The 12,339-nt window shown below is 35.9% G+C and overlaps 2 protein-coding genes and 1 long non-coding RNA gene across 6 annotated transcripts; all 3 read right to left on the bottom strand.

Annotated features, from left to right (window-relative positions):
- Positions 1 to 479: 479 nt before the first annotated feature.
- On the bottom strand, positions 480 to 2,093 carry LOC124912863 (probable inorganic phosphate transporter 1-3). Its single transcript, XM_047453502.1, has one exon. It carries the CDS (start codon positions 2,091 to 2,093, stop codon positions 480 to 482), a length of 1,614 nt encoding a protein of 537 aa, XP_047309458.1.
- A 1,138-nt stretch (positions 2,094 to 3,231) lies between these two features.
- Positions 3,232 to 5,461, bottom strand: LOC124912565. 4 transcript variants are annotated; one of them, XR_007096692.1, is made up of 6 exons: positions 5,156 to 5,461; positions 4,798 to 4,853; positions 4,005 to 4,383; positions 3,805 to 3,931; positions 3,685 to 3,737; positions 3,232 to 3,401 (listed from the first exon to the last, which is right to left on the bottom strand). It is a non-coding gene; the product is annotated as an uncharacterized LOC124912565 (long non-coding RNA). The 4 variants fall into 4 exon arrangements; XR_007096693.1 differs by lacking the exon at positions 3,685 to 3,737 and having other exon boundaries at positions 3,234 to 3,401; XR_007096691.1 differs by lacking the exon at positions 3,232 to 3,401 and having other exon boundaries at positions 3,419 to 3,931; positions 4,793 to 4,853.
- A 1,725-nt stretch (positions 5,462 to 7,186) lies between these two features.
- Positions 7,187 to 12,002, bottom strand: LOC124912862 (probable inorganic phosphate transporter 1-3). Its single transcript, XM_047453501.1, has 2 exons — positions 10,423 to 12,002; positions 7,187 to 7,319 (listed from the first exon to the last, which is right to left on the bottom strand). The coding sequence occupies exons 1-2, from the start codon at positions 12,000 to 12,002 to the stop codon at positions 7,187 to 7,189; spliced, it is 1,713 nt and encodes a 570-aa protein (XP_047309457.1).
- Positions 12,003 to 12,339: the final 337 nt, after the last annotated feature.

Genomic DNA, 12,339 nt, shown 5'->3' with positions numbered 1-12,339 from the left:
TGAAGGGTATAAAATTACAAAATAGAAATCATAATTATAAAAATGTCAGTTTTCCACAAGAGATAATGATTTTTTTTTTTAAATTGTAAATTTGGGATAAAATATATAAGTATCTATAGGTTTAAATATGAGTTGATTAATAAGAATTGAGTTTACACATGCATTTACTCACCTTAATCATGAGTTCAATTTTTGATATAAATTAAAAATCAATATTGAACATCTTAATTTATCAAGAAAAACATCACAATATTAACATTGATTAATGTTTACCAGAAACAAATGTGTATGAAAAATACATAATATAGAAAAGAAAACAAAATTACAAACCAAGTAGAAATTAAATTTTCAAATCAATATAATACAAAGCATGTATATATAAAAAGAAAGAAGGATGATAAAGATGAGCTGTTTGACGGATGATATTTTTAGTCCTTACCACCTCTTCTTCCATGACACATAATTAATCAATAGATCCATCAAACAGTCACAGTTACTTTTGTGTTGCTTGTAATTTCAACTTCGTTTTCACGGGACATTTCCTCCAGAGACTTACCGTTGGGTTCAGGCACGCACAAGAGAGTGAGAACGAATCCAAGAGCGTTTATTACACCTAAAATGATGAGAGAATTCTTCACGCCGATGCCCGGTTGGTACCCTGCGTCGGTCTTGGTCTTGTCCTTTGACTGCGCCGCGTACAAGAATCCGTAAACCCCCACGATAGCTCCGGCCTTCCCTGCTGCCGCCGATATACCGTGACAAGTGGATCTCAATCGGGCCGGGAAGATCTCGGCGGGGACCACGAAGGTGGTCGCGTTGGGCCCGAAATTGGCGAAAAAGAAGGTCAACGAATACATCACCACAAAACCAATTCTATTTTCTGGCAACGTCCAATGGTTATATGGGAACGCGAGAGCAAACATGAAGACGGTCATGAAGAAGAAACCAATCAACTGAATGGTGAACCTCCCGATCACATCTATCAAAGCTACGGTGAACCAATAGCCCGGGACCGTGCTACAAAGCGCGATTAGGGTCTGGGCCCTGGCGATACGATACACCTCTTGGATGGCATTCATGGTGGCCGCCTTGGGAATCCAACCGATGGCGCTGAAGATGTCCTTTTGGAAGAGGTTCTGGCTGTAGAAGGCAATGTCGAGCAGGAACCAAGTGGAGGTGGTTCCTAGAAGGTGGAGGCCGTGACGGCGAAGGAATTGCTTGGTGAAGAGTCCAAAGTTATTGGACGAATCGTTCATGATCTGTTGAACCTTCTCCTCCTCGGCTACAATCTCGGTGTTCAACACCCTCTTCATGTCCTCAGCCGCCTGTTTAGCATTATGAGCCACCAGGGCCGTGTAACGCGCAGTTTCGGGCATCTTGATCCTCCAGTAGAATGTTATCCCGGCGGGGAGTGCGCCGAACATTAGTATTATCCTCCAGATGTAGTCCGACTCGGGCCTTGTTGAGGCGAGTGGGCTGACTGCATAAGTCGGGGATGGAAAGGCACGATCGAAGGAAGCAGAGACAATGAGAGAAACAATCCCGCTGAACAAGATCCCGAACCCTTGCATGGCAAACACGGCGGCTATGAACGCCCCGCGAGTCTTCTTGTTGGCGTACTCGGACATGATGGTGGCGGAGAGAGGATAGTCCCCGCCGATGCCAAAGCCTAGCCAGAACCTGAAGAAACAGAGGGTGGTCATCACTCCCTTGGGGGAGCTCCCGAATGAAAGCCCCGAGGCCAGGGAACAGACAACCATGAGAATAAGCGTGATACCGTACACCTTCTTACGACCCAACTTGTCTCCGAGCCAACCGAAGAAGAGCTGGCCAACTAGGGTTCCGACGAGGGCCACACCGGTGACGGAGGATGAGACTGCGGGTGGGAGAGTCCCGGGCTTGGGGGAACCCGGTACGTAATAATAGATCCGACCCATAAGCTTAGTGACCAAGGAGATGCTGAAGAGATCGTAGGCATCTGTGAAGAAGCCCATTCCAGCAATCACGATGGCCGTGAAATGGTAGAGCTGAGTTTTTGCCTTGTCAAGTGCATCAAGCACTTGAAGCTTCTGTTCATGCTCTGCTTTCGCCATTGTTGAAGGAGCCATGCAAAGATAAAGCGGGAAGATTTGTGTTGAATTTGAAGAAAAGGATAAGACATTTTTATAGGTGTTGAAGAAGAATCAGCTCCGAATCAATTGGAATATGCCGTTAAGAATGTCAACCCTTTGATTTCCATACCTAGCTTTCTTCATACTTGTTGTGCCATGTTCGTAATAATTTATTCTTCTTATTAATATCTGTACGATTTTCTTCAATTCTTCTATATATCAGTGGCTACCCATCACAATTCACAATACATAATCACGACTTTTAATCATACTTCTATTTTTCTTTTATTTTATATTAAATAAGTTATAAATATTAACATTTTTTTGGCTGATGCCTGATTCTTTTTCTAAATGTTAAACAACTTAGCTAGTAGTGACAAATAATTACAAAAATTGGATAAGTTGGTCTGATTTTCATGATTTCAAAGAGATTTGTTCAATATTATTGTCTACAAAATTATCTATAATCCTATTATTTTCTAATGGAATACATGTTTGAAATAATTACAAAATGCTTAACAATCAAAGTATGATATTTATAATCATTCGCAATGTCATTATAACGACGATGTTGGATGTTGGGAGTTAATCCGAAAAACTTGTTAACTTGTTTGGGACCTTGTTCCTCTTCTAAACACTACAACAAAAAAGACTTACGGCGACGCTTAAAAAGATTTCTGCTAACCCTTAAAAGCGTCGCCAAAAATATTACCGACACTTATTCTTGCGTCGCCGAAAGCAGGGTGGGCGCAAGTTTTAACAACGCTTATTTAAGCGTCGGTACTACTAATTTAAGCGTTGCCAAAAGGCAGAGACTTTTAACCACGCTTATTTAAGCGTTGGTAATAGTAACTCAAACGTCGCCATTAGTCTAGTTTATTTTTAAACTATTTTTTTTTAACAATTCTCTTAAAATTTTATTGATTATTTTTATTTCTACATTTTTTTTAGATGTTTTAATATTTTTTATATAAATTAAATAAAAACACCAACATTTCATAGATAATAAAAAAACTTAAATAATTAAATAAAAAAAACATTAATTAGTTAACTTCCTAATATGTTTATGTAAACAAAATGCATTAATTTTCAAATAGTTAGTTCCCATGAGATAGATAGAACTTTACTATTTTCTCTTACACTTTCACACAGAATCCTTAAACGACTATCCATCAAAGGCATAAGAGCTTGGACAATCTTTTATTTCCCAGTGCCTTTTAGCTTGAAGTCTTCTATTTCTCAGTGCTCCACCCATTTTGAGTATTGTCTTCAGCCCACAATCGTATTTTACTGAAAAAATAACAAAATCAGTGACATTTTCTCTACTGCAAACAAATCAGTCCAGATGTTCAGCCTCTTTAATCAATTTTCCAAGAGCATGTCAATAACTATATAAAACTGTTGTATATGGTCAAATTAAACTGCTGGATAACCTAAGAGCATGTCATTTGTCACAAATTCTTATACAAAGAAAGAAAGAAAAGGAAGAATCCTAAAACAGGAGAGGAGCATATCATATCACACAAATCCTGGACTAGCTTGTGGTATATTGGTGAATGGAAAGTCCATATACCTATCACTACTACTCATGCAAGTTAGTGTCAATTGCCATGTACTCACACCCATCTGCATTTTTAGAATAAACATTTTCAATCATTAATTAATTATTAATCCCAAATCACTATATCAATACCTCACACTTCATTTGATCTCCATTACAGCTCCACCATTTGGAAGGAACATAATCCAAATATTTACACCACCAACAATACTCCCCTATATTAACACCACAACAAACAGCCACAGCAGTCCCCATCATTCTACACACAACAAACAAACCTAAATCAGATAGGAAAAACAAAAGAAAAAGTAAACAAAGGATCCAAGACTCACAATTCCACGAATATAAACAGAATCGTGCTCCTAAGACGGGTCTGTCAAGCTTCTGCCTGAACTTGGCAGAAGATTTTACTTCATACTCAAAGAAAGCACATTTTCCTTGAGTCATTTTCCAAGTTGATGTTTAAACAGCAGCACAAATCCCAAAAGAAAACAGCAGCAAACCCATTACAATATTGATTATCGAAACAGATACTAAAACTGCAATAGCTGTCAACTTATTGTTGTAAGTTGTCCAGTTTTGAACAAGAGCTGAAAGCATAGTGCCAATCAATCCAAATAGTGCAGCAGAAGATGTAACAGAAGGTTTGTCGTTTAGAAACAAGGCAGCAACTAAACTACCGCTGCAGAGAGAACATAAGCCAGCCCAATCCTAACCGTAAATTAACCCCATTAGAGAGAAATCAACATATTTTTACAAGAAAACTAACTAGTTAACTAGCTTCACAAGAAAATAAAAGATTGTAAATCAATTTCAGAATCTCATTGCTAAACAGAATAAAAGACTCCAAAACTCATTTGAGAAACTTGACTTCATGTTTTTGATATGAAATCATCACAATGGAGGGACAAGATAACACTGCTGAAAGTGATTGACCAAACAAAATACAACTTGAAAATATAATCATTGTTTTTGCGCCTACAAAATATAGGGGTAAAAACAATCAAATTTAAATATCTGTAGTATAACATGTACTCCCTTTATCCCATTTTATATAAAAACTACATCATCCCTTTCTTTTTCTCACATATTCAAGTCTAATAAAATTAAAATTCATTACCTTACCATAGATTTAGGGGGAATGTTGGATTGAAAACAGCTCTGTTTGCCATATGTTTTCCCTGCATTATCATAACAAATACAATCGATTAAGACTAGATAAGATTGATAGAAGAATGTGCGAAATAGATGAGGAGAATGATATAGATCTGGTCTGCTCTCATTGAAACTGGAAGCCGACAGCTGTAGGAGGGGAGCGGCTTCGGAAAGGGTTTCGGACGGCAGGGACAGCAAGGGAGGGTTTCGGATCAACATATTTTGTCAATTTCATACCCTCTAACAGCAATTAATATCCTAAATCAACATATTGCCGCAACATATTCGTTAATAATGTAGAAAGAGATAGAGCGAGTGAAAGAGAGACCTAGAAGTTACGCTGGAAACTATAACGGAGTTCGGGATCTAAGCAAATCATCGGAATCATGTGATGAGATTTTCCAAACTTGCTAACTGGTGACCTCTTCTTCCCCTCTCCATGAAGCGGAAGAAAGTTCTTCGTATTCGTCATCATCCCTGAATTCCATAAATGACCTCTTCTCTCTCTAATCTTCACTAGCTAAATTAGAATACCAAATCAAGGTAAGGAAGCTACGGGAGCAATGCTGGTGATGGCGCGATTGAGGAGAACAACCACCGAGAGATTGAGGAGAACGAACACCAGAGAGATTGAGAAAACTTCCCAATTCCATTTATAACCTAACTTCATTAATTATTAATAAATAAAGACCGGTTTAAGAACTCAAATAGAAAATATTCAAATTAAATTATAAAGTTATTTTTTTTAATTTAATTTATTAAATTATAAATACATTTATTTTGAACTTGATTATTTATTAGTTAATTTATTATATTATTTATTTAAAGAAATTATTTATTATATTTCATCTAATATTAATTTTATTTAATTAATTTAATATTAATAATAAAATTATATTTAATTAATTCAAAATATAAATAAATGTGAACTTTGAGATAAAAAGAAATATACAATTTAATTTTAATTTTATTTGTAAAATTAAAATTAAAATTAACAAAAATAAGTAAAATAGAGAACAAAGAAATAAAATATTAAAATAAAATACGTGTTTTAAATATAAATAAAAATAATAAAGGTTGTCATAAACACTTAAAGGTTGGCAAAACCTTTTTTCTTATGACTTTTGCCAACGCTTAATATGCGTTGACAATTATGGGTTACCGAAAGTATATTTTGTTGTAGTGAAAGGAGTTTCTAGCCAATTAATTGTACTTTTCTTTATTTTTCCTTATTTTAAATTTTACTTTTCATGTGATGTTTTTGGCATTGTGTGAATTTTATTAATTTGCATTGATCATTTTTAAAAAGAAAAATAATCTCAATCGGAATATGAAAGAGTTTGATAGATCGATTGGAATGAAAATGAGTTTAGTCATTACAATATTGTTGTTTGATTTATAAACTGAAATTAGGTATGATTATCAATGTTAGATGGGTTAAAACACCCAATTCATTCTCTCAATTTTTTTTTCTTTTTATTTGTTTTAAGTGTAGGTCTTATAATATGCAAATGTAGTAACCAATTGGTACCATATAACATTTACAATATTAAACATGCTCACCATTAATGCAAATATTCAAATATTTTAAACTAATAGGAATACATATCATTATCTTCCACGTAGCCTAGTCACAGGTTCGACTCTCACTAGAAGTATTTTAAATAAAAGCGGAAAGTTATGATTATGGAGTGTAATGTCAAGCACCTTCGTGTTATTTGGAGCGTGTTTGGGACTACATATTAATTTGGGTAAGTCTGATATCTTCTTCTCTAATTCAGTTTCGTCTAGGAGAAAGATTAGATTGGCTTGTATTCTGAGATTTAAAATTGAAACTTTTTCGCCTAAGTATTTCGGGCTCCCTCTAGGGGCTAAAGCTAGCTCCAAAGCTTCTTAGGACCCCGATCATAAGTAAGATGGAGAGGAAGCTTCCCATATGGAAAAGTAAGATGATTTCTAAGGGAGGTCGATTAATTCTTATCAAGAGTTCTCTTTATTCAATGCCAACTTATATGATGTCTCTATTTGTCATCCCTAAGTCTGTGGTCGTGAAGATGGAGAGAATTATGTGTAAATTTGTATGGGGATCGTCTGATTCCTCATTTTCTCATTTAGTGAGTTGGGATAAGGTTAAATTAATAAAAGAGAAGGGGGACCAGGAATCCGCGATTTTGTTTTTCTTTAATAAAGTCTTATTATCCAAATGGTGTAGTAGATTTGCAACTGAGCAAGATAGTATTTGGGTTGAATTGATTAAATGTAAATATGGTCAGGATAAGTTTGGTTGGTTCACCAAAAATTCTTATAGACTCGTGGGTTGCAACATTTGGGGTGTTATTTATGTCATGTGGAAGGTTTATCAGGAGCATTCAATTTTTATTGTGGGTGATGGAAGTTCGATTATTGTTTGGGACGACACATAGTGTGGTGGTAAATGTTTGGCGAGGGTTTTCCCTGAGTTTGCTTCTATTTCTATTTGTAGAGATTCATCGGTCAAAGATATGTTTGACATTCGGTCTAGTGATTTTTTTAATCGTGTCAGATATAGAAGAAGATTGAACAGTGAAGAAAGTATGTCCAATGATAGACTTATGTTAATGGTTAAAAAAGAGTTAAACCCGTCTTCTCGGGATTCTATGTGGTGATGTGATCTGAATAACTTTCATGTGGGACATTGTTACACTTTGTTTAATAAGGTTAGTATGATTGATCTTTGTTAAGAAAATTTATGGGAGTCTAAGATGTCTACTAAGATCTCATTTTTTGGTTGGAATGTTATTCACGGTGGAATTCCCATTGATGATAGATGTATGAAAAAAAGGCATGATTATTGTGAGTGGTTATTATATGTATTATAAAGAGGTTGAGACAAATTTTCATCTACTTTTACATTGTTACGTTGTTGCAAGTATATGGAGTCTTTTGTGGAATTTGACTGGAATACAATGGGTTATGTCGGAAACTGTTAGTAACTATTGGGAGGCATGGATTGAGGAGACTAAAAATGCAAGACTTAGAAGATGGGTTTCTAACCCTATAATTTTTTGGTGGATTATCTGGTTGTTGGAAAGAAATCGAAGAACTTTTAACAACGAAAGTAGAATGTTAAGGATTATTCACAATGTTATTATCATGACGATGTAAGAGATTAGATCCGGAAAACCTGTGGATTCATGTGGAGATCTTATTGCCCTTCTTGAAGATCTTCGAGTCAATTAATTATTCTAATGTAATCAATTTGTACATAACTTTTTCATGTCATGCTTTTATCGTTGTGCTTAAACGATTTTTTATTAAATGGATCATTTTCAAAAAAAAATGTTATCCTTATTTAAAAAATATATATATGTGATAAAATACAGAAATCCAAATATGATTGTCATACAAAAATCATCACAAACATCTATGTATAAAATTCAATAGTCATTCATACGAGTCAAAAGAAATATGACTGCAAATTTAATAGATTGAACCACTCGAAAAATATATTGCTATGTTGAATAATTGGATTTGAATAACTCGCGCTTCGATGATTTAAGTATGGACAATCAAGAATAAATAAATTGTATCGGATCAGAACACAAAGAGAAGAAATTGTAGAATATTGATGATTTCGATATTTCAATGGTTGAACAAGAGAAATGGACAAGGTCGTAATTGATAATTTAATTAAGAGGAGTGATAAGGAAGGAAATGACATGACATCACCTTATTAGTTGAAAAAAGAAAAAAAATATAAAAAAAATGGAAGATAGTGAAACTCTTTTATTTTTTCATTCAATAAAATTGTCCCTCCATCTCTCAAATTCTTTCCTGCAATCATTTCTAATTGATATTTGAATTTTGGTTATTAAAATGAAGGTCAAAATAAAAAGTAAAATTAAGAATGAGTTTTTAACCCCCACACTTTTATTTTTGATAAACTTAACCCTATTGGTGGGTTTTATTCATTCCCCAATATTTAGAAATAAATTCCAAATCTTATTCTTAAACTTATTAATCAAAACACTTATTATGGGTATCATTTCATTCCTTTATTCTTATACCTTAAACCAAACACCGCTAAGTCTCTAAACTCTTCATTTATAATTATTAATATCTCGAACAAACAAAAATTGTTAAAAATATTTTTTTACAAACTTATTACACGATATTAGTATCTAATCATTAATTTGGTCATCATCATATAGTATATAAATGGAACATCAAATACATTATTAAAAATACCGGACAATAAAATAAAATTAAGAATATTTTTTTTATAAAATGTCAATCAATTAAATAAAATAAAAGTAAAAATTGATCCCAAACTAAGCCTAATTTTTCTTATAGTTGAAGAATTTATTAGAACTTATAATATCTCAACCTCCTTGAGGTCCTGAGTTCGAACCCGTCGGACGACAAGTTCTGCGCATGATTAATAGTTAAGTATGTTTGTGGGGATTAGTCATACTAAATAAGTAGAACCCAGCGTTCGCAAAATAAATAAATAAATAAAACAAGCCCTTAAAGAGTTTGTTGCCTTCAATTAAATAATGAGAAACTCATTGGTTCAATTGGAAAAAACAGAAAAGATAAATGGAGAACAAAGAGACAGGCAGGCAGAAGCCGTTGACTTGGAGAGGATGAATGAGACTAATATTGTAAAAAAAAATGAAAATTTATAGTTAAGTTGATAAGCACGACGTATAAAACCAAACACAAACCGAACACAATCAACAATATCTAAGGAATAAGGTTTTCAAAAAGAATTATGAGACTTATGACATGAATGTATGTCCATATAATTTTTTTATATTTTTTTTTTACTATGAATGGTTGAACGAGTTCATTACACTCCGGCCAAATTCAAATGATCCACCAAAAACATAATTATAATGATGGTGCATTGTTTAAACCCGACCAAGTTTGTAGTCACAATCCAAGCCTCCAAAAAGTTCCTCAACTAATTGTTTGAGGCATAACCCAATGGTTCCCATGATGCGCTTTAGAGGAGATTCCAAATATTAACAAACTCCCGACAATGAGAAGAAAGAAGATGAGATCGCGACTCCTCGTTTATATTACATACATAAGACAACAGCTAATCATAATTTAACATTTTCTCCCACCATAATATGTTTATTTATTTATGCAAATGCAAGGGCTCCAACCAAATAAAGAAATTTGGTTCCCAAATCTTATCCCAATGCAAATTGGAACTCTTTGTTTTAGATACATATTGTGTTAAACTTATATTTGATATCCATATTTTATTTTTTAATTATTAGCTATGCATGGTTTGTTGCAACAACTTTATTAATATTAATTTCAATATTTAAAAACAAAATTGCATATGGAAAAAATGGGAACACATTAACATTGATTATTAATGTTACAAATTAACAATGTCTAGAAGACTAGAAATTAAATGATATATAAAAACAAACTTTAATACACAACAAAAGCATCTCACAAACCAAAACAAATTGTATCAAATTGATACAATAGTGAGAAAAGATAAACGAGGTCCATACCTCCTTCTTTGCATGCACATTATTTAACAAATAAAACCGATATCAAACAATCACATTTCATTTTGTGTTAGGTGTATCCTCTTCATTTTCACGCGACATTTCCTCAAGAGACTTACCGTTCGGCTCAGGCACGCAAAACAATGTGAGAACGAATCCAAGCGCGTTTATTACACCTAAAATGATGAGAGAATTCTTCACGCCGATACCGGCAGGGTACCCTGCGTCGGCCTTGGTCTTGTCCTTGTTCTGAGCTGCGTAAAGGAACCCGTACGCCCCCACGATAGCGCCAGCCTTCCCTGCGGCCGCTGATATACCATGACATGTGGATCTGAGCCGAGCGGGGAAGATCTCGGCGGGGACCACGAAGGTGGTGGCATTGGGACCAAAATTGGCAAAGAAGAAAGTTAAGGAATACATCACCACAAAACCAATTCTATTTTCTGGCAAAGTCCAATGGTGATATGGGAAAGCAAGAGCGAACATGAAAACCGTCATGAAGAAGAAACCAATCAACTGAATGGCGTACCTCCCGATCACATCTATGAAAAGTACAGTGAACCAATATCCAGGGACCGTGCTACAAAGAGCGATAAGGGATTGGGCCCTGGCAATGCGATACACCTCGTGGATGGCGTTCATGGTTGCAGCCTTTGGAATCCAACCAATGGCGGTGAAAACGTCCTTTTGGAAAAGGTTTTGACTGTAGAAGGCAATGTCGAGCAAGAACCATGTGGAAGTGGTTCCGAGGAGGTGGAGACCGTGACGGCGGAGGAATTGCTTGGAGAAGAGTCCGAAGTTATTGGATTTATCATTCATAATTTCATCAACCTTCGCCTCCTCAGCTACAATTTCGGTGTTCAACACCTTTTTCATGTCCTCGGCCGCCTGTTTAGCATTATGAGCCACCAGGGCAGTGTAACGGGCAGTTTCGGGCATCTTGATCCTCCAGTAGAATGTTATCCCGGCGGGGAGTGCGCCGAACATTAGTATTATCCTCCAGATGTAGTCCGACTCGGGCCTTGTTGAGGCGAGTGGGCTGACTGCATAAGTCGGGGATGGAAAGGCATGATCGAAGGAAGCAGAGACAATGAGAGAAACAATCCCACTGAACAAGATCCCGAACCCTTGCATGGCAAACACGGCCGCGATGAACGCCCCGCGAGTCTTCTTGTTGGCATACTCGGACATGATGGTGGCGGATAGAGGATAGTCCCCACCGATGCCAAATCCTAGCCAGAACCTGAAGAAACAGAGGGTGGTCATCACTCCCTTGGGGGAGCTCCCGAATGAAAGCCCCGAGGCCAGGGAACAAACCACCATGAGAATAAGAGTCACACCATAAACCTTCTTACGACCCATTTTGTCTCCGAGCCAACCAAAGAAGAGCTGGCCCAATAGGGTTCCGACCAAGGCAACACCAACCACAGAGGCGCCGACCGAGGGCGGGAGAGTCCCGGGCTTGGGGGAACCTGGTACGTAATAATAGATCCGACCCATAAGCTTTGTTACTATGGAAATGCTGAAAAGATCATAGGCATCTGTGAAGAAACCCATGCCAGCAATTATGATGGCAGTGAAATGGTAAAGCTGAGTTTTTGCTTTGTCAAGTGCATCAAGCACTTGAAGCTTCTGCTGATGCTCTACGTTTGTAGGAGCCATGATCGATCGATCAGAGATCAGAGATCAGAGATGGGTAATGAGATTTGGATTGAAGAATTTGAAGAAATGGATAAGAGATTTTGGTTATTTTATAGGTGTTTATCGAAGAATCAGATCCGGTATAAAATGGAATATGCTCTTAAGGATGTCAACCCTTTGATCACCATCTAGCTTTCTTCATTCCTCCTACGCCATGTTCTTAATAATTTATTCTTCTTCTTCTTCTTCATATCATATGATCTGTTTTTCTTCAATTCTTCTATCACTGCCTACCCATCACAATTCACAATTAATACATTCAGAAAAAAATTAAACTTTTAATGTAAAAAAATAATAT

Source organism: Impatiens glandulifera, chromosome 8 (assembly GCF_907164915.1).
Source record: "Impatiens glandulifera chromosome 8, dImpGla2.1, whole genome shotgun sequence".
In the NCBI taxonomy this organism is placed as follows: domain Eukaryota; kingdom Viridiplantae; phylum Streptophyta; class Magnoliopsida; order Ericales; family Balsaminaceae; genus Impatiens; species Impatiens glandulifera.
Note: the sequence above shows the minus strand (reverse complement) of the source record. Positions and strands in the feature narration are given on the sequence as shown.

Coding starts and splice junctions, on each gene's coding strand:
- LOC124912863 (XM_047453502.1), bottom strand. CDS start 2,093: ATGGCGAAAGCAGAGCATGAACAGAAGCTTCAAGTGCTTGATGCACTT.
- LOC124912862 (XM_047453501.1), bottom strand. CDS start 12,002: ATGGCTCCTACAAACGTAGAGCATCAGCAGAAGCTTCAAGTGCTTGAT. Junction 7,320..10,422: donor ATGTCGCGTGAAAATGAAGA/GGATACACCTAA, acceptor CATATCTTTGAC/CGATGAATCTCTACAAATAG.